This window comes from Manacus vitellinus, unplaced genomic scaffold, assembly GCF_001715985.3.
Source record: "Manacus vitellinus isolate BGI_N305 unplaced genomic scaffold, ASM171598v3 scaffold_27_pilon, whole genome shotgun sequence".
Lineage (NCBI taxonomy): Eukaryota > Metazoa > Chordata > Aves > Passeriformes > Pipridae > Manacus > Manacus vitellinus.
Genome location: NW_021940039.1, coordinates 10,024,479 through 10,044,545, shown reverse-complemented (window position 1 = coordinate 10,044,545; position 20,067 = coordinate 10,024,479). Strand labels below are relative to the sequence as shown.

General features: G+C 48.1%; 1 protein-coding gene across 1 annotated transcript in view; it reads left to right on the top strand.

The window, feature by feature from the left end:
• Positions 1-20,067, top strand: part of PNPLA7 (patatin like phospholipase domain containing 7) — a 132,867-nt gene that overhangs the window by 78,838 nt on the left and 33,962 nt on the right. The window contains exons 22-25 of the mRNA XM_029960607.1: positions 33-208; positions 1,285-1,467; positions 2,445-2,563; positions 19,406-19,562. Of these exons, the coding sequence (XP_029816467.1) occupies positions 33-208; positions 1,285-1,467; positions 2,445-2,563; positions 19,406-19,562 (635 nt within the window). The remainder of the gene's footprint in view (positions 1-32; positions 209-1,284; positions 1,468-2,444; positions 2,564-19,405; positions 19,563-20,067) is intronic.

Here is a 20,067-nt window from a genome sequence, read left to right as displayed (position 1 = left end):
TGTGACATAACCCCACTTTGTTTTCCCACTCTGTCCCAGCATCCATGAGTACAGGCTGACCAGCTGGCTGGGCCAGCAGGAGGACATCCACCGCATCGTGCTGTACCAGGCCGACAGCTCCCTGACCCCCTGGACCCAGCGCTGCATCCGCCAGGCCGACTGCATCCTCATCGTGGGGCTGGGGGACCAGGAGCCCACCGTGGGAGAGGTTGGGAACTCCCCTCTTTGCACCTCTGGCAGCCCAGCTCAAAGGGTGTCCTTCCACACTCAGGAGTTTTCTTGGGTTTAATGCCCAGCGAAGCGTAAATAATGAAATATTCCTGGGAAATGCTTGCTAGAAATGGGAAAAGAATTGCATGAGAACCCCCTGAAAGGTCAAGTTTTATGGAGGAGTGTTTCCAGCAAAGTTCTTTTTCTCTAAAGAGTCATTTTGGCCAATGGTAAATCAAAAGTAAATTGCTTTGAACCTTTGAGTTTCTGCCCAGAATTTCTTCACAGAGTCTCCACACAGAGAGAGAGAAATTCTTTTCTGCCTGGATGAAATTCATGGTGTGTGCCTAGGAAAAAGTAGATCTAAATTGCAGTGTATGAATAATTTAATCTATTTTATTACAGCTTGTAAGCTGTAATTTTTTTTCCTTTACTATCTATTTTTATTATTTTTATGTTTTATTACCTAAGTTTGACCAGGCACATAAATTCTACAAGAAATTTAAAAATAAGATCCCAAGTGGGGTTTTTTTTTTAGGACTGTGAAGTGCTGAGTCTGACTCCAAAGAGCCTGGACAGGTCCCACATGCAGCCTTTGTGTCCCTCTGTGCTGGTTCTCTGTGCCTGGGTGTGGGAGGCAGGGAGCACAGGCACAGCAGCTGCCAGCAGTTGCCTAAAACAACAAGAAAACAAGTCAAAATCAGAAATACAAGGAGAAAAAAGTGAACTGATGGGAAGGGAAAAAAGAAAACACGCTGAACATTTGTAGGCTTGAGTATGGCTTGGGAACATCTCGTGTTGCATGGAGAGGGTGTGTCTGCATGTGCATTTCATGGCCTGTTTTGGGTCAAAAGCATTTAGGTTTGAATCTTTGTCTGTGTGCCAGAAGTCTAAAATCAGACAAATCAGTTGTCTGAATCCATCATGTTTGGGGGTTCTTGCTGTGCAGAGTTCTCTGTGGGTTCAGGTGGGAATCAGGATGAGGGGGGTGTGTGTGTCTCATACCTGTTACACTGATACTGGAGCAGGCAGTACCTGACCCCCCATTCCTCTGGTGTCCCTCACCTGCTGTAGCTGGAGAGGATGCTGGAGAACACTGCAGTGAGAGCCCAGAAGCAGCTCATCCTGCTCCATAAGGAGGATGGGCCCCTCCCTTCCCGAACTGTGGAATGGCTCAACATGCGGAGCTGGTGTTCTGCTCATCTCCACCTCCACTGCCCACGCAGGGTCTTCTCCAAAAGGAGTCTGCCCAAGCTGGTAAGAGATTCCTGATGTGGTAGCTGGTCCCTTGCTGTCCCTCACTTTACCTGTAATCCATGTATCCAGAGGGATCTGGGATAATGATACTCCATGGTGTTCTGATGTGCAATGGGCTCTTACACAGACAGAGTTCTCTTTAGATCTATTTGACCTCAATTTAATAAAGGAAACAGGGATAAGGGGCCCATGTTTTCTTTAAGGATACATACTTGGATTTCTGATATCCTGAAGACAGTAAATACTGTCTCAGAGTCACTTTGAAAGGTATGTATGTGCCATAGATTCCTTTTTGTTGGGAGGATCCCTGTGCTTGCCAAAGCCATGCCAAAAATAAGGCAGAGGTAGCCTGGGGTGCTTCTCAGGAGCTTCAGATCTTTGTCAAGAAAGAAACAGCTCCAAAGGAAATACCATGAAAGTCTCCCAGCAGCTATGGAAGGCTGAGAGAGGCACTTGATCTCTGGAACTGTTTGGGTAGTTCACTGGCCCTCTGTTCCTTTGAAGAACAGATACCCACTTGGAACAGAATCATATACAGGTTCAGGCTGGAAGGGACCACAGTGGGTCATCCAGTGCCACCTCCCTGCTCAAGCAGGGTCCCCTGGAGCAGTCACCCAGGATTGTGTCCAGATAGTTCTGGAATATCCCCAGTGAGGAGACTCCACACCCTCTCTGGTCACTGCACAGCAAAGAAGTTCTTCCTCATGTTCAGGTGGAACTTCCTGGGCATCAGTTCCTGCCTGTTCCTCTTGTCCCATTGCTGGGCCCCCCCAAGCAGAGCTTGGTCCATCTCTGCCCCCTCCCTGCAGGCACTGATGGACATGGATGAGGTTCCCTCTCAGTCTTCTCTTCCTGAGGCTGAACAGCCCCAGCTCCCCCAGCTTTCCCTCTCAAGAGAGGTGCTCCAGTCCCCTCATCTTTGTAGCATCTTTCACCAGGATGCTGTTGGCTGACTCTCCTGTGCCTCTCCTCTGCAGATAGAGATGTATGAACGGGTGTTCCAGAAGCCACCGGACCGTCACTCCGACTTCTCCCGCCTGGCCCGTGTCCTGACCGGGAACGCCATAGCGCTGGTGCTGGGGGGTGGAGGGGCCAGGTAGGTGACTTACTAGGGCTGGATGGGGCTTGGAGCAGCTTGGTCTAGTGGAAGATGTCCCTGCCCATGGTAGGGGGGTGGAACTGGGTGGTCTTTAAGGTCCCTTCCAGCCCAGCCCAGTCGGTGCTGGTGCATTGCTCCCGGATCTGAGCGCTCCAGGGCCACGGGGCTGTGACAGATCCCACAGGATAACAGGCATCCTGGAACATCCTGTTCTGCAAACAACGTTTGGGGGTGAAACTTAATGTGCTGGGGGGTTTTGTGCTCAATTTCTGCAGAAGGAACACGAGTGTTTGTGACCTCCTGAGACCTCTCATAAGTTGGGTTTAATACCAGGAGGTGACCAGAGCACTGAACATGATGCTTCTTTCTGTTGGCCTACACTGTGGATTTTTTCCTCTATGGATTCTTATATTAGAAAATGGCTCACAACATTTCAAAGGCCCCCAAAGCTCTTCAAAGTTGGAGCAGTAAGAGGAATTATTTCCTCTAATGGAGAATGTTCTCGTCTGTACAATCCCCCAAGCCCCCAGGTACCCACACTTTGACAGCCTTACCTTGCAGAAAGAGTGTATTTTTGCAGACACAAGGACAAGGTGTGTGCTGAACACTCTGTTAGAATTCCACCTGAATCCCCAGTGAGCTTTAGAAATAAATTATTACTGGCATTTTTCTTTGGAATCTCTTTTTACTTTGAGAGTTTAATGTCGAGACAGAATTGAGCCGCCCTTTGTCTAAAGCGAGTGCCGCCTTCGTTGTCTCCATCACTGTGTTCTTGAAGCCCTGCTTTAAAACAGTGCTTTGAAATACAGCTCTCAAAAATAAAATCCATAACTTGCACACAGTCTGTCTGTTTAAGCCCATGGAAATATCACGTTTCTGTCTTTGGGCCAGCGCGTGCTCTGGGGGAACGTTCACTGCAGTGCAGGTTGGAGCTCCTTTGTGGCAGCTTGTCCTCATTAGTCACTTGGTGCTGAGACAGCCACTGTTTGGCTGGTTCCTTGGGTGCCTGCACAGGTGCCTTCATCCTGCTCCCTCTGAGTGCCTCACCTGAGCTGATTTCAGGATTTCATTTCTGAGACAGGCTCTGCCCTGTGGAGACACAAAGCAGAGCAGAGGAGGGGAGCCTCTGTTTAATCTGAGCTTCTCAGGAGGCTTCTCATCAACTGATACAAGGCACTTGTGGCTTGTTCTTTGTTACCAGCTGGTATCTCTGCCTCTACCCAAGCCTGTGTCAAGCTAAATACGTGCACTCCTGTACTGCTGGCAGCACACTGTGCCCGTTCCCTTCCTTCCTCCCTTCTGTAAACACAGCTGTAATTTTTGCCAAACTTTATTTCTTTTGTTCTATTACTTAATTTACAAGCTCCCACCTGTGGGTGTGCAGGATCCCAGGTAAGGAAGAGCAGGATCATTGAGCCTGTGTTGGTCCTGTGTTGTCCTTCTCTGCAGAGCTGCTGCTGTGTTGGCTTTGGGGGCTCTGGTTGCACATCACCCCTTCAGCAACGTGACCTGTGCCATTAATCTGCTCATTTCTGCATCTGTGCAATATGAGGGACTTGGAGAGGATTAAATGGCAGAGTGGATAAATAAGATATTTCTTCTTTCTCTGAAGCTCTGTGGCCTTAAAGTGCTTGTTCAGGGGGTTCAGGCTGACACATGGCTGGTGTGAGCATTGTGTTTTCCATGCAAAGGCACAGAATGCTGGTTTTGTCATTGAATCATCATCTAAATTGTGGTTAGATAAAAGACCTGGTTTTCTTAAAAGATTGTTTTAAAAGTGAGAATAGTGGGGAAAGGACAAAATTACTCTGAACTCTGTAAAATTTGCCTTTGGAAGGGCAAAGTGAGTTCTTAGTTTCCCCATTTCTATTAACAAGAGAACTTCAAGAGATTAGGCACCAGGTACTTAAAATCATCCTGTGATTAAAGCCTGTTCTAACTAAAACCATCTTCATGGGTCGCTGCACAGACTGTTCATAGTCAGTGTGGCCTTTGGATAATAATTATATGAAGTAACCTCCCACCTTGTTCTCAGAGCATGAATCATGCTGGTCACACAACCAGAGAGAGGAAATCCTGACAGGGGCTGGCTGGTGGGTATTTGTTCAAGGGATTGTGTTCTGGGACTCCAGTAATCTCAATTATTTAGTTGTTATTTTGGGAATGTTTGTCTGGCTTCCCAGTGACAGTTGGATTGGGAGGTTTTACCAACAGCAGCTTCCCAGTAATTATCATTGTGGTTTGTCATGACAAAAGGCTCAGAGGAACTAAAGGTTTTCTTTCTCTTGTGAGCATAAAAATAAAACAACTTGAAGTGATACAGTTCAAAAATTACAGTGTTTTGCTTTTGTGAAGCACTAACTTAATTTCAGTTAGAAACATTGTGGAGCTTGAGAGAAGGAAAGGGGATTTGTGTTTAGGAAAATAATACCTTTGAAAAGTAGTTGCAAGAATAATGACACATCAAGCCCTGCAACAAAGGCATAAACCCTCCCATAAATAATTGTCCTGACCTTTAACCCTCCCACATACAGCCCACTTTGCTTTGCTGTGGTTGTCTGAGCAAAGCTGTTTGAAAACTAAAATTTATAGGAAGTAAATAATTAGTACAGAAGTATCTGGGAATCCCTCGGGCTTTGGGGAGTAAAAATATTGAGTTGTGCTGTCACAGAACCACAGAATGTCCTGAGCTGAGGGGGACCCACAAGGATCATGGCCCTGCACAGGACACCTCAGAAATCCCACCCTGTGCCTGACTTCAGCAAAACTGGGATCACAAGCTTTGTTGTTGATGATAATGCCACTATTCCAGGAATGAATGTGGTGCCTATTCCATGTAGGCATAATGGGAAAATCCAAAGCATTGGAGCTGCCCCAGGTTGGGTATTTGTAGTAAAGCACATGATACAAGTCCGTGGTGTGCATGAGATGTGCTTATTGAGAAGGAAAGGGCTGTGGGGATAAGGAATTACTTCTCTTTTTTGGGTGTACTGTCTCCACTAACAGTCAGCTGCTCATGCTAGGAAGGAATTCAAGTGCTGCCAGAGCCCTTTACCAGCCCATACCTGCTATGCCTTCCCTTCCCTTCCTTCAGGCAGAGCATTTAAACCTTCCCTCAGGAGCTGCTGTTGACGGATATTTGTAAATAATTTCATCAGGGCATCTTTTCATTTCTCCTTTTTCCCCTTTAGCTTTCTCCTCAAGCTCATTATCTCACCTCAGCACTCAATATGTCAAGCAGTTGGGTTTTTTCCACACAGCTTTCTTGCTGACACTACGGATGTGGCTCAGACCTTTTCATTTTGGGCAGTTGGCCTGGTTCAGCAACTTGTTCTTTCTGCACTTTGTTCTTTTGTTTCCAACTCTGGCCCTCTGAAAAGGGAGGATAAAAGAGCAGTGTAGGAGAAGCTGTGGAGATCTCTGGTATGGAGATCTCTGTGTCTGATGGATGCTCTTGTTGCCTTGTCTGTCTGTCTGTCTGTGCTCCTGCAGCCTGTGCCATGTGCAGGGTGCTCACACTCCAGGCTTTTAGAGAAGGTCCAGCTACCACCTCATTTCCAGGCTGCTGCTGGGCCTGACTTGGGTCTCTGAGCTCCTTAAAGCCTGGCTTTATCTTCCCTTTCAATGGTTTGACCCAGTGATGAAAAGGCTGGAAGAGATCTGCAGATCTCAGTTGCTCTGCTCTCAGGAGACCACATTTGCCCTCTGCACTCTGTGTTTGCTCCAAGCCCCCTGGCTGCACAGGGAATAAACCATGGGGGCTTTTCTGTTGCTGTATCTGTGATGTTTGGCTGCAGCTCCAGCTCGTTCAGGCAACTGCTTATCAGTCTTGTCTTCTCTGCCACCAGACCCTGATCTGTTCTTCCAGAAGGCACAAAGAGAGGATTTGTTTGTCCTGTGTCTGCACAGGGACAAAGCCTTGCAGCTTCTGAGCAATCCCTGGCGTAGCCAAGTTGGGGGGAACTGCCCTCTGTGCCTGGAAGGGACCAAGGGATGCCAGATCAGACTGTCCTACGTGGTGGGTGTAGCAAGGACCAGGTAGAACATGCCCACAGCCACCTCAGGGCGTGGTGGATACACATGCACATCTCCCAGTGAGGTACCAGGAGCGTTTTTGAAGGCTGGGTCAAGCGTGGCAGCACGTTGGGAGGTTTCCCAGCTGTGCCCTTTGTGTCCCTGAGCAATCTTGGTGGAAAGGAATTGGTGGAAAGCTCCCAACATAACCTGAGGAAAAATTTTAAACAGGCATTTTGAGAACTTTAGAAGCTCATATTCCTCTTCTGAGTCTTGATGCTTTGAGCATGCAGGTGTGGCTGGGGGGGTGAGGAGCTCCTGCACGTGAACAAACCCTGTGGTGCTTCCCTGCTCCATCTTGCTAAAAAAGGAATTGAGTTTGGGGATTGATGACCTGCTCTACCCATGTAAAACACTTTAAAGCACGTAAGTGCCGTGCTGTGAGATATTATATCACTTCTCTAGAGTCTTTGCAGGTTGTCTGGGGAGCTCCTGGCTGCCTTTAGCAGGCACAGGGACGTGTTGCTGCTGTTCATGGCTGGTGACGCAGCGTTTTAATTACACCCCCAGCAATTAAGTGGTATCAGAGCTGGCATGATGCAGAAGCTGAATTTGCAGTATGCTCATGTGAGTAGTCAGAAAAGATCAATAAAGATGCTGGTAAGTTTTGGGGGTCGATTTGTTTTTCTGTTTGGTTTGTTATTTTAACTTGGAGAGGAGCCTTAAAACACACAAAGCCCTTGTGGTCCCACCCTGGCTGGGGACAGCTCTTTCTTAATTGTGTCCTTTTCTCATGATAATTGAACAGATGAGGGTTTGGTGGTTATCCTGTCACGTTGCTGCTCAGTGCTTCCTAATTAATTGGATTTTGCCATCTTAACTCTGAGAAACTTTCACTTCTGCACTGCACAGGGCAGGTCTTCAGTGTTTGGTGGGAAGGTCACTGCAGGCAACAGAAACTCCTCTTTCACTTCATGTGAAATTCTCATCAGCTTTTTTCCTGAGAGAAGCCACGAAGTCACTGTGTTCTTTCCCTTGCTTGAATTTGTTAAGGAAAAATTGACAAGCTGCCAAAATTAATGAACATTTAAATACTCAGCAGCATAACATGGTAATGGAGCAGTGGGATTTACTGGGGCAATGTGCTGCAAGGAAGGCATGGTAGAAATAACACCTCTGCTTTTGGGGACTGTTTTTAGTTCTACAAAGAACAAGGTCAAATGGCAGCATGGGAAGGTCTGGTTTCCAGAGGAGCTCTGGGAGCTCAAATCCCGTCTGGACTGTCATCTTTTGCTCCATGATCCACAGAAGGAGAGAGAAGCACAGGGAAAGGAAACAGGGAGGACTGCACAGAAAATGTCTAAGCTTGGTGGGTCTTCTAGGGCCTGCTAAAAGTGCCAACTCCTGGGTCAGGACTAAGGTTTGGCCCCCCTGGGGTGCAGGGAGCTGGCTGGTGGTGCAGTGGTGGGGTTGACATCTCATAGCCCAGCTTTCAGCGTGTGATGCATCACCTGAGGAATAAAAAGCTGAAATTTGAGGTGGAAACTCTGCTCCAATGACAAAGTGCTGTCCTTGGGGTGGCCAGTTTGCTCCCATGGTTCAGACAGCTCACTTTCCAGGCTGTAGCAGGCGAGAGCAGGGTCCTGGTTATGAAACCCTGGTGTTCAGTCTCGGGCAATAACAGAATCTCCTGGGGAGACTGAGTGAAGTTTTATGGTGCAGGTGCTTCAGATTCAGTTCCAGCAGTTAAGGAAGATTAATTTTTATTCCTTAACTGTGACGGGTAACTAATGACAGGAGGCTTTTTACCCTGTCAGTGGGAGAAGTGTGTGCGTGGACGTTGTCTTAAAACTACCACTGCAGAGCTGCAGAACTTGCAGTGGAGATGGTGGGATCCATAAGATCAATTACTGAACCTCAAATACAGGGTTAGACCTGGAAACATGAGGGGAGTTGCTTTTTTAAACCTTTAAACATGACCACAAGCACCCACACAACGTGCTGGTAGGAGAGGGTGAGGAGAGAGGGCAGGAACCTGCTGCCTAAATTCAGAAGGTGCCTCCAGGGGCAGCCTTGGAAAACGCTGCCAGGAAGAACAGAGCAGTGTCATTCCCTCTGGGGATCCTAAACATACTCAAGATAGAGATTACAGAAGGGATGAAAGAAAAGCCCATGGGAATTTCCTGGCCTCTTGATGTTCCTCACATACTGGAACACAGTAAATGTTTTTCAGCTCCTTTGCTGGGTTCAAAACTTACCCTGGACTGAGTCTGAGCAGGGGCACCCAAGGGTGTGAGGGATATATATAAATAATGTTTCTCCACACTTCCATTCCTATCTAGACCATATACAACCTATTTCCCTTTTTTCTTTTCCCACCTGTCTGTGTCTGTCATTCTCTTTTTCCCTTTCTAACACATCCAAGCTCTAAGATTTCCCAGTTTCTTTGCCCCCTTTTTGCTCCACTCTCATTCCTGCTTGTCTTCTTTACACCTGCTCTTTATTTCCTTCCTCAGCCTTTGCTTTCAAGCCCTCTCTCATAGGAATTATTACCAAAAAAATGCAGTTTGCCAACTGCTTCTGCCAAGTACCAGAGGTATCCCCATGTGTCAACAGAAATGCACTTGGCTTTGAAATCATTCCAGATCATGCATTGAGCTTCAGGACTGCACCATGTTTCCAAATTGATTATTGATTGCAAGGTTTTTTTCAGTGGTTCATAATGGGGTACAGCTATTTGTTTTGTTTGTCTCACAGTGCTTAAAACTCAGGGTGAACAGAGGGCTGAAAGCTTGAAATGGGTAAAAATTATTGCTTTTTTTAAGCGTTCAGAAAACACAGTCTGAGAAAACGCTTGTTCTGAAGTAAATTATGAAGCAAAATCCTTGCTAAAACCATTGTTCTTCATTCTGACCTTGGCTAGGAGAGTTCTGGAAGAGCAACACCAGCCTCTCTGAGGTACTCAGGGTGCCACAAGTCACTGGCAGCTGTGGAGGGTTAAATCCCTGGAGAGAGGAAGGGGCAGGCAGGATTTAACATCACTGACATTCAGCTCCTGATGTCACATGGGCTTGAGGAAATGGCTCAAACTTTCATAACTGTATCCTCCTTATGTAAACCAAAGTGTTTGGCAGCTGGGCAGGTCACCCTTTAGAGGTTGCTCTGAAGCACTTGGGTGGAAGAGAAGGATAAACCACTACCAGGAGGAATTGTTTGGGGTTTTAAGAGGGTATTGTTATCTCCAAATGTAAATGGATTTATGGTTCCATCTCATGGGTGGGATGTGTCTGGGGAATTTGCTTGAAACCTGCCACCCAGTTAATCTGGTGGAGTTAATTGTTTATCCCAGCATGCAGAGGAGTGTCCAGGCTGCTGGTAACCCTGTTTGTGCTGTCTGGGTGCACTGCCAGACATGGCCAAGGTTTTTGCAAGGGTTGCTGAGATTTTAGGATATTTTAGCCTGTTCTGGGCAGGAGGGACCCCCCCCAAGCAAACCCTGCACTCCCCAGCTGGCTCTGGGCAGTGCCAGCTCTGGTGTCTCCTCCCATCCTGCAGAGAGAGGGCTCTGGTGGGAACCAGCAGGTTCCTGGGTCTGTCCTGGTGGACTGAGGTGTGTGTTTGCACTCCTGGTGTTGTGGGAGGGTCACTGGCTGGATGTGGGGATGTGTGACCTGGCAGAGCTGCTGTGGGTCCAGCCCTGTCCTGGGGGAGGTTGTATGGGGTGCTGGGCTCTGCTTGGGCTCGGCCCAGATCCCAGATCCCTGATCCCTGTCTCCAGCCTGTGTCTGGCAGTCCTGGATGGAGCCAGTCTGGCTCAGATTGGGGCCTCCTGCACTCAGTTCACACCATTCCCCAGTTCCTACCTACATGAGATAAGGGTGAGGATTTTTGCAGTTTTGTTCTCTCCCCCTGGTGCAGTCAGGCAGCATCCATGAAATTCCTGTTCCATTTCCAAGTGCTTGTTCAAGGTACTGAACTGGCACATCAAGGCTCTGCTTTCCTCTTCTGTAGAAAGACAGGTCTTGAATATGTGCTGCTAAAAGGATCCCATTCCTCATCCCCATAGTGCTGTAAAGTTCCAGGAAATGAAACTGAAACATGAAAAGAACTTGAAAAATGCTTCTTCCTTTATTTTAAATGGAAAAATAAAGCTTGCTGTGCAGCATCTGCAGCCTGTCAATGCCCAGTAACAGCTGATGAAGCAGGATTTCTGCAGTAGGGAAGTATCAAAATGACACAAAAGGGGCTGAATCTGCTTTGTGTCATGGAAAAAAACACCCCTGAATACTTGAAATATCCTTCCTCCAATTCCCATTCTTCAAAGTAATCCCTTTGTACACCAGGCCAATCTTGTCTCTTGACTTGGGAAAGGCAGAAAGTTGGCAGCTCTGAGGTTAATCCTCGTGGCCTTTGCAGCCTCCAGCCCTCCCTCTCCATCATGTGCAGCCTGTGCTGGGCTGGGAGCATTTCGAGCAGGGGGAGCTATTTGGTGACCTCTGTTATGGTTTTTGTGTGTGCAGATAAGTATCTGTGTCTCAGTGCACAGTGGAGTGGAATTTTTCTGTGTGGCATCCCTTTTTGAAGCTCAGTCTGGTGGCTTCAGAGCCTGTAATTACTGCTGTAGGTGCTTGGAGAAGTGGCCTGTGCCCGGCGTGTCTGCGCTCCTGTCACCAGTGGAGCATCCACTGCCACGTGCAGATAAAGCAGGTGGAAAGCTGAATTCCAGAGTCAGCCATGCACTCAGGCTCCTGGGTTCCCCATGTCTTTCAAAAAGCAGATTTCAGGGCAATATTCAGAAGGTAAAATAGCAGAGAAGCATCAAAACTCTTTATCCCCAAGATGAAATTACACCTTTGACTTGGTGTTTTGCTGCTGTTTTGTAGAGGCTGAAGGAGAAAGGTAACAAAGGTGGGATCTTCCTCGGAAAAAATCATGATAACTGGATGCTTGGATACCTAATCTGAATGATAACTTCTGTTTGGACACCTACTTTGAATCTTATCCAGGTCAGCCCTAGAGTACATTGTTCGAACAAACAAAAACCAACCCCTAAAAATAAATCAGTGAGTTCTGAGCATTTGTTGCTATTGAGCAAAAACCTCCTGAGACACAGCTGGGAGCTCCTGGGAGGGCTTCAGGCTCTGTGTTTGCATGGTGCAAGAGGCTGCAGCCTAATTGCTCCTGAGAGGCTCTGCTTTGATTCCTGGAGGGATGAACCATCCCGTGTGCCGGGAGCTCGGGGTGCGTCACTCGTGTTTCGCAGCCGTGTTTGTTCTCCCCCACGTGAGCTGTGCTGAAGGCAGAGCGAGTGTGTGGCTGCTGCCAGCCCTCAGTGCTGATTGCTCAGTGAGTTGGGTCATCACATGCCCAGAAAAGCCATGTTCAGATGGCCTGGCACCCACCTAATGCTTCATGATCTGCTTTTTCTTCTTCCCAGCTGCAGCACGTGTGTAATTGCTCATTTGCTCCCACCTGCCACAGAGGTTGAAGGTTATTATGGCTTCTATTAAACCCTGCAAGCAGCAGGAGCTTGGGAGTCATCTCCTTCAAAGTTATGGCTTTAAAAAAAAACCCTAAAAATTAATTGCAAGTGGTTTATTTGGACTCTCCTGCCCTGATCTCCAGTCTTCAACCCACCAAACTCATTTATTCACAGCAGCACTTGGATAAACAGATGAAATTAAAAACAAGGTGGTGGATGGAGTTGTGGGTCAGCTCTTGTTGCTGGTTTTGCACTTCATTTTTTATCAGCTGAAAAAACATGTGCTGTGTTCCCTGTTGGAGGGAACACTTTCCATAGAGCAATTGTAATGCTCTGTTGGCAAGCCCATAAGCTTTCAGGACAGTGGTTCTTGCACTGCTGTGATTTTGGGGACTCTCTGTCCAACCCTGCCTGGGCAGTGAGCTTTCCTGCTAAGAAACAGGAGGTTGGAGAAGTTCTAAGTAAATTCACAGTTACATTCCCTGAAGTGCTTTGGTCTTATTTCTGCAGCTTCCAGACACTGTGCTCAAAATGGGTTCTTGTGAGGCTTTTCATAAATAAGTCTCAAAGGGGTGGGAAAAGGAGGATATGTTTGTTTTCCAAAGAAATTATCTTTCTTTGCAGATAACTGAATCCTTTCTTGGCTCAGAGTAAGGGAGAGGATTTTGTGTGACGTCCCCAAGTGGGTGCAGTTTGTCATTCAACCCCCCTTCCCTCCTCCTGTGCTCCTCCCAGAGCATCCTACTGGCAGCTGGGATCAGAAAACAAAAACCCTGGTGTATTTTCTGTAGTTTGACTTCATTTTGTGATTTTTTTTTTCTCCCCTCCAATGCCTTAAATATCCCTTCACTCCTGGGCTGATAAACCTGGAAGGACTGAGCAACTTTTGCTCGTTTATTTCTGTGTCTGGCACAAATCTCTTTGTTTAAAGCTTGTTCTAAGGTTTGTGTATAAAGCAGAAACAAGATCAAGGCCATAAAAGGAGATTGTATTGGGATTTTCTTGCAGGAAGGTGGTTTCACTGGGGTTGTGATAAATAGGAGATGCTTTTCCTGCTGAACGTGCCTGCCTGGCACAGAGTCAGTGTGTGATCTCTACAGCATGGCAAGGCCAAAGGGAGAGAGCTCCTTAGCTCTGGCTTAAGGAGATGGTGGGAATGTGAGGGCAAAGCTAAGTGGGAGGATGGAATGAGACTGTTGTTAATGGAGGGGAAGACAGGAAGAACTCAGGCCTCTGGATCAATACCTGTGGGCAGTGGAAGAGAGAAAGCTTTTCCCCAGCTCCTGGGAAAGATCCTGCTGGTAGATGGATGTTAGGATGAGAACCCATTAATGTGGGATTGTTCACACTATTTAGCTTAGAAATGGTGCTTAGTTAATTAATCAATTAACGTTGTCAAGATTGGGAGCTTCCTTGTAAGCGCACGTGTGGTTCTGCAGGAGCAGAAATGCAGGGCTTGGTTTCTGTTCTCCTTTGGGGCTGGCAGATAATCACTGCAATTATTCTGGCAAATTTATGATGCTGGGAAGTTTTATGGTCAGGAAACCTGGGAAATAGTGTTATTGGGAAGACACAACCAGGATTAGATTTCCAGGTGATGTTTGCATGTCTTGATGCAGCTGCAAAGTTTGAAGGTGCCAGTTGGAGATAATCCAGGTGCAACTTGTAGCAGACTTGCTACTGAGGCACTCAGTGGCAGGATCAGCCACAGAACACACCAAAAAATGCTGCTGCTTATATAAAGATGAGTTTTCTTCTTATCTCACCTCTCCTGATACCACTCTCCATAGCCCTTCGTACAAATAATATCCAACTTGTCCTTTCCCCAGTACAACGAGCACCTGCACAATGACTCTGAGAAGCATCTCCAACCACCACCCCACAGGGTGTTTGTTACTCAGATGATGGTTCTGGAGTGGTTGTAGCTGTACCTGTCACTCTGAGACCTGCAGACCCAGTCAGCAGCTCCAGTGTTGGGATCCTGGTCTGGGAAGTGCCAGTGAGCCTGACCTGGTGGTTTTTGGGATGTGCTGACAATGCCAAGGGCTGGAAGCTCAGTCACCTTCAATTTTCCTGGTGTTTTCAAAGCAGAACTGGGGCAGTGGTTGCCCAATACACCAGTTTTGCACATCTCTAAAATGTACATATTCATAGCTAGAATTATAGGATTGTCAAGGTTGAAAAAGACCTCCAAGATCGAGTCCAATCCAGCACTGCCAAGGCCACCACTAACCCATGGCCCCAAGTGCCACATCCACACATCTTTTAAATCCCTCTAGGGATGGGAACTTCACCACTGCCCTGGGCAGCTGTGCCAGGCCTGGACAATGAAGAAATTTTCCCTGATATCCAACCTGACTCTCCTCTGGCACAGCTGGAGGCCGTTTCCTCTCCTCCTTCCCTTGTTCCCCCCCAGCTCCCCCCTCCTGTCAGGGGGTTGCAGAGCCAGAAGGTCCCCCCTGAGCCTCCTTTTCTCCAGGCTGAGTCCCCCCAGCTCCCTCAGCCCCTCCTGCTGCTCCAGAGCCTTCCCCAGCTCCTCAATGTCTCTCTTGTCAAGATGGGCCCAAAACAGACACCAGGACTGAGGTGCCTCAGCAGTGCCAGCCCAGGGCACTTCCCCCTGCCCTGGGTGATCCACCCCTGCTCACAACAGGCAGCACTCTGAGCTGTTATATGAGGGAAAAGCTGCTTTTACAGCTTTTCTGCTTCAGGAGTTTTAAGCTTCTGAGGGCTCCTCCATTCAGGTTTGTTGAGCTCTGGTGAAGCTTAATAGAGTCCCCTCAACAATTCCTCTATTCTTCTACCTTCTTTGCCAGGTAACTACATCAGGAAGGAGGGGCAGGAAGCTGTGTGTCCACTCCAGGGGGGCTTTGGTAGGAGACACAGTAGAGCTCTGCAGCAACCATGACCTTAATCCTTTTCTAACCAAAGGAAGTAGCATCTCTTCAGAGCATTCAGGAGATCTCCTTCATCCTGCTGAGTCAATTAGGAGGAGAGATGGGTGCTGTCGAGGCTGAATGCCTGAGCTGGATTTTCCCTCCCTTTCTGAAGCTGAAGTGGGCTCTGGGAGGGGTTGAGCTGCAGATTTGCTGCTCCCTCAGTCTGAAAAACGAGTGTCCCCTCTGGCTGTTCCCAGGGTCGGGGTTATTCTTTCTAATGCTGCCAGTCAGCATCCTGGTGATGTGTTAAACGTGGCTGTGGGAAAAATATTGGTATAGGGGCTCTGGTTTTGTACTGATTGTGTTTTCCTCAACCCCTGCCCTGAGCAGGGAGGACAGCCTGCATTCCTGCTTTAATCTGAAGTGCCCTGTGTGTTTCTCCCTCCTTCCTGAGCCGGATCTAATCCCAGCTCTGCAGGCACGTGCAGAGCTGACACATGCACGTCTCACAGGAGGATTTTTCTTTTATCAGTTGTGCTCTGGCCTTCCTGCATTACAGTCACATGCCAGAGGCACTTCCCCAGGAGATGAAAGCAAGGGCTCATTTCAGGAGCAGGAATTTTCCTGCAAGTCCTTCTGCTGAGCTGTGTTCTGGGCTGTGGTATTTAGGGAAGCATAACCCCATAACTCCCCTCCCTGCTTCCGTGGTCTTTTCTTTGTGACCATTAGTAGTAAAGAAGGAATGGTGCTTGGAATTTAGCAAATACAGCACTGCTTTGGGAGGCTTTTGAAGTGTACTGAGCACAAGCTGGAGAGCAGTGCAGTGAGCAGCCCCTGGGGCAGCTGATGCCCAGAGCTGATGCCCTGATGCCTTGCCTGGCTCAGGTAAGGCTGGGGCAGTGGCAGGGTGAGAGCAGAGCCTGGCTCTGATTTCCAGCTCCTTCTCACACTGGTTGTGCCAGTTCTGCTCTCTCTGCAAAGGGCACTAATGGATCAGGCCTGTCCTGGGGAGTGATACACAGTGGAAAAGAGTTTCTGTTAATATACAGACTCTGCACTCCTTGGGCAAATCTTTGGGTTCTGGTGCAGATTATTTAAGAACCATCTTGTGGGTCACTTGTCCTTGCTGCCAGGAGTCCTTGTCACTGTCCTGGGGCAGGCATCAATCCTGGCAGGGGAGATGCTCCATCCAGCTGCACCTTCAGGCAGCATTAAGGTGAAGGACAGCTGTGTGTGCAGCTCCAGTGACACACAGTGTGTGCATCCCCTCTCTGGGATGCTCCTTCCTCCTGGCTAACAGGACTCTCCTGTCCTCCTTCCACCTGGAGTGAGTGGCATTCAGCTCCACGTCATCCAGGTAACTGGAGATTTTCCCTGTCCCTTCCTGGCACTGCTGTGTGTGTACAGCACTGGCACGAGGGATCTCCCTCCCTTTGTCCCAACACTTGTACTTTCACATGTTGCCCTAAACCAGGACAAGTCCCCTGTGAAATCGGGCCTGGTATTACAAGGAGTGCACGATCCCTGGTTTTTATTTCCCTGGTACTCTGGCTGTTAACACAGATCTAGCTCCTGGCTTCAGTTTGTTTTCCTCTTCAGTTGCAGCCTGAGAGCTGCCCAGCCCAGCTCCCTGGGATGCTCCAGCTCGCTGGCAGGGAGCAGGATGTGTGTCCCTGGCACAGCACACGGCTCCCTTGGCAGCCTGCCCTGTTTGTGGAGCTGGGAGCTGTGGAGAAGTGGCCAAGAGAGAACCAACTGTGAGGAGTTGTTGGGAAGTTTTTGTGTTGCTCGGGTAAAGATGGCCTCAAGCTGTAGGGAGGGGGGGAAAAACCCCCCATTTATATCTTTCAGGAGGCCAGGTGGTACGTGGAGAAATGGGGGGATTCAGGATTTTGGTTTGCACAAATACATTCCCTCACAGATGCTCCTGCTCAGGGTGCTGGAGCTGGAAGAGAATCAGCTTTGTGATTGTGTATAAATGAAACAAAATTTAGTCTGGCAGCTTACAGGGTGTCCCTTTACAAGCAAGAAAAGTACTTTGATGCCCATCCTGCAGGTCGGTGCTGTGGGATCGATGTGTCTGCTGGAGACCTGTGGCTGTCACACGTTTAGCTGGATATTGGCAGGGACCCTGTGGATGCACAGCATGGAGAGGCTGGCTTGCCAATATAAGTAATAATGATCTTTTGTTATGCATTCAAAGGCATCGTGCAGCAAAGCAGGAACAAATCCAGAGTGATCACATCAAATCCCTCTTATTTTATGGACGTGTGAATTAGGAGAACCAGTTAAAGGGAGAGAATCCAACCTGGAGCTGGTCCTGGGCAGTTTAAAATTGTCCTCCAAGTAGGAAATACTTGAAGGTATTTAACATGTCTTAAAAACCCCACATGATGTGGGCTGTCTCCAGGGAGCAGGTTGGTGGGGTGAGGTCTGTTCCTTGGTGGAACACCGGGGCTGAGGCAGCGGGAATTGCCAGGCAAGAGCAGCAGAGTGCAAAAAGAGAAGCCTGAAAACAATGGCAGGATGAAAACATAATTCTGTTAACTCAGGGCATCTGATAAGAAAAAGCAGTAGGAGAAGAGGGGAAGGAAAATTTGGGGAGGGAAGGGAAATGAGCTGTTTTCTGCTCTTGGATTACACCAGCTCGGGCCTGTCATTGAAGTCATTTACACCAGGATAACCACGAACCTGTCCCAGAGCATTTCAGCAGCTGGAGGGGATTTATTTGGATGGAAAGAATGTGTTCAGCATAACTTGGCCAAATGACACCTATGGTGGACTTGGCAGCTGTCAGCAAGTATTTATAGGATGTAAACAGCAAGGGGGGAAGGAGGACGGAAATAGAGCAAACCAGGGACAGAAAAATGGGATGAAAACGGGAAAAGGAAGGTTTTTACTGCTGTATGGCTTAGATTGCACAGCATCCAGCCAGGTGGGGTGAGCTAATCCAAATGCTTTGTGCTCTTTGGACAAAGCATTTGAAAGCAGAGGCTGTAATTTTGGGCTGCTCTGAAGGCAATGGGCCTCCAGTGCCAGTTCCTCTGTTTCTGTAATGCTTCTGTAGGATGGACAGGGATCCTTCTCCCATTAGGGGATAGAAAATCAGATTTGATCAGGTGTTTATGGGATCAGACCAAACGTTCCACCTCTGCTCTCTCATTTCTGATGGGGGGTAGCAGTGATTGCTTCAGAAACGAGTATTTGCAGCAATTAGCAGCTTCTGAGCCTCCTGAACACCAGCCTGCACCTCCCATTTGTCTTCTTTAGTAGCCACTGACAGCCTGTACCTTTGATTCATCCTTTCCACATTTAAATCCATTTGTGATTTGACCTCTTCAGCATGTGGTAACAGTGGTTTCCCCAATTTGTGCTTTACATACACCTGTCTGTGAATTCTTTCCTTTGCATTAAAATCTCTGCCTGGTGATATCATTGCTGGCCCTGCATGTCTCCCATCAGTCAGGGTCCTCTCTAGTCAGTGTTTGAGTTTAGTTTGTTCTTATGTGAAGTCCTTCCCATATTCTGGTCATCTTTTGTGCTTCTCTCTGTCATTTTCTAGCTCTGCTCCTTCTTTTTTGGGTGAGAAGTCTGAGCTTGCTCACTGTTTTCCAAATGCCAATCCATCCTGGATGTATATTTCTTATGTTTTCTGTTTTATTCTGGTCACTTTGATTTGCCACTTGAATTTGCACTGAACAGTAGGTTAATGTTTCCCAGTGGTTCCCAAATCCATGTGAGCGGAGCTGGATAAGGGTTTGTTGCTGTAGGGGCATTGCTGCTTCTGTTTTCCTCTTGTCCCATCTGAGGGTCATCTGTTGTTTATCATTTGATTCCATCATTGCTCTGAGTTGCTTCTGCACTTGTTGAAATCAAGGAATACATTTACTCTCCTGAAGGAATTTGTATCATCCTCAATCATTGCCTCCTCATCTGCCCCTCTCCTGGGTCTGTGTGCAGACTAAACCTCTGCCCTCTCATGGCTGTTCATCTCTTCTTGCTCTTTGTTTTCATCTTCACATTGGTTATTAATCCATGCAGTGCCCCCTCCCATGATCCCAGGCTGGCTGAGTTTCTGAGAAGAGCCACTGGAAAAGAAATTTGTGGAAAGAGCTCTGAAATCAGCCATTCCTGGCTGCTTTGGAAGGACCACAGTAGATTTTGCTCCCTCAAAGCCACGTTGACTCTCCCCTCTCCTATCCTGGCTTCATTCTTGGCTGCTTCATCTCACTGCCTTTCATACCCAAGCCAGGCTGTGTGGTTGTGTTCCCTCAGATCCTCAAGGAGTCTGTTTGAAGATTCCTGCATTCACAGTGTTTGTTCCTGGCACTGGGGCTCGTTTGGGAACAGACTGGCGGTTCAGCCGGCGCATGCTCCGCTTCCTTGGGAGAGCCATTCACATCTTCAATCCTTTCAGTGGCTGCTTGTCTGATAATGGCTTTCTCCTTTCCTCCCTTGGCACAGGGGCTGCTCCCAGGTGGGTGTTATCAGGGCACTGATTGAAGCTGGAATCCCCGTGGACATGATTGGAGGGACGTCCATCGGCGCCTTCATGAGCGCCCTGTACGCCGAGGAGCGCAGCTACAACCAGATGAGGATCAAAGCCCGCCAGTGGGCCATGGTGAGCACAGGAATGGTGGAGGCAGCACCCAGGGAAGGTGAACCCAGCTGCATGTTGGTGTCTGTGCCACAGATTGGGCCCTTCCTGGCACCCTGGGAGAGCTGCTCCCTGTCCGAGGGGGCAGGAGCTGAGTGCCCCACTCAGCTGTGCACAGATCCCACTCACACTGCCAGCACAGGGATGTTGTTTCAGGGTGTTCACCTGTGCTTATCTTTGTTTTACCTTCTCTTTTTATGTGCTGGAATCTGTTTCCTTTCTGACTCTCAACAAATGTGTTTCTCTCTTGTGTGATTCTCTCTCTCTCACATGCTGTCAGTTGTTAGTGGAACTGAGGGACAGAGGTAATCCTTCTCTAAACTAACTACAAACGTGTCATTCCTGGTCCTGCCTGCACTTCACACTGCTGGGACTCTGGGCCAGGAGAAACTCTTAACCTTCAACATTTAATACAAACAAAAACTTATTTTCATAGTTAACCCAAAGTTTGGGAAGGTTGTTTTAAATG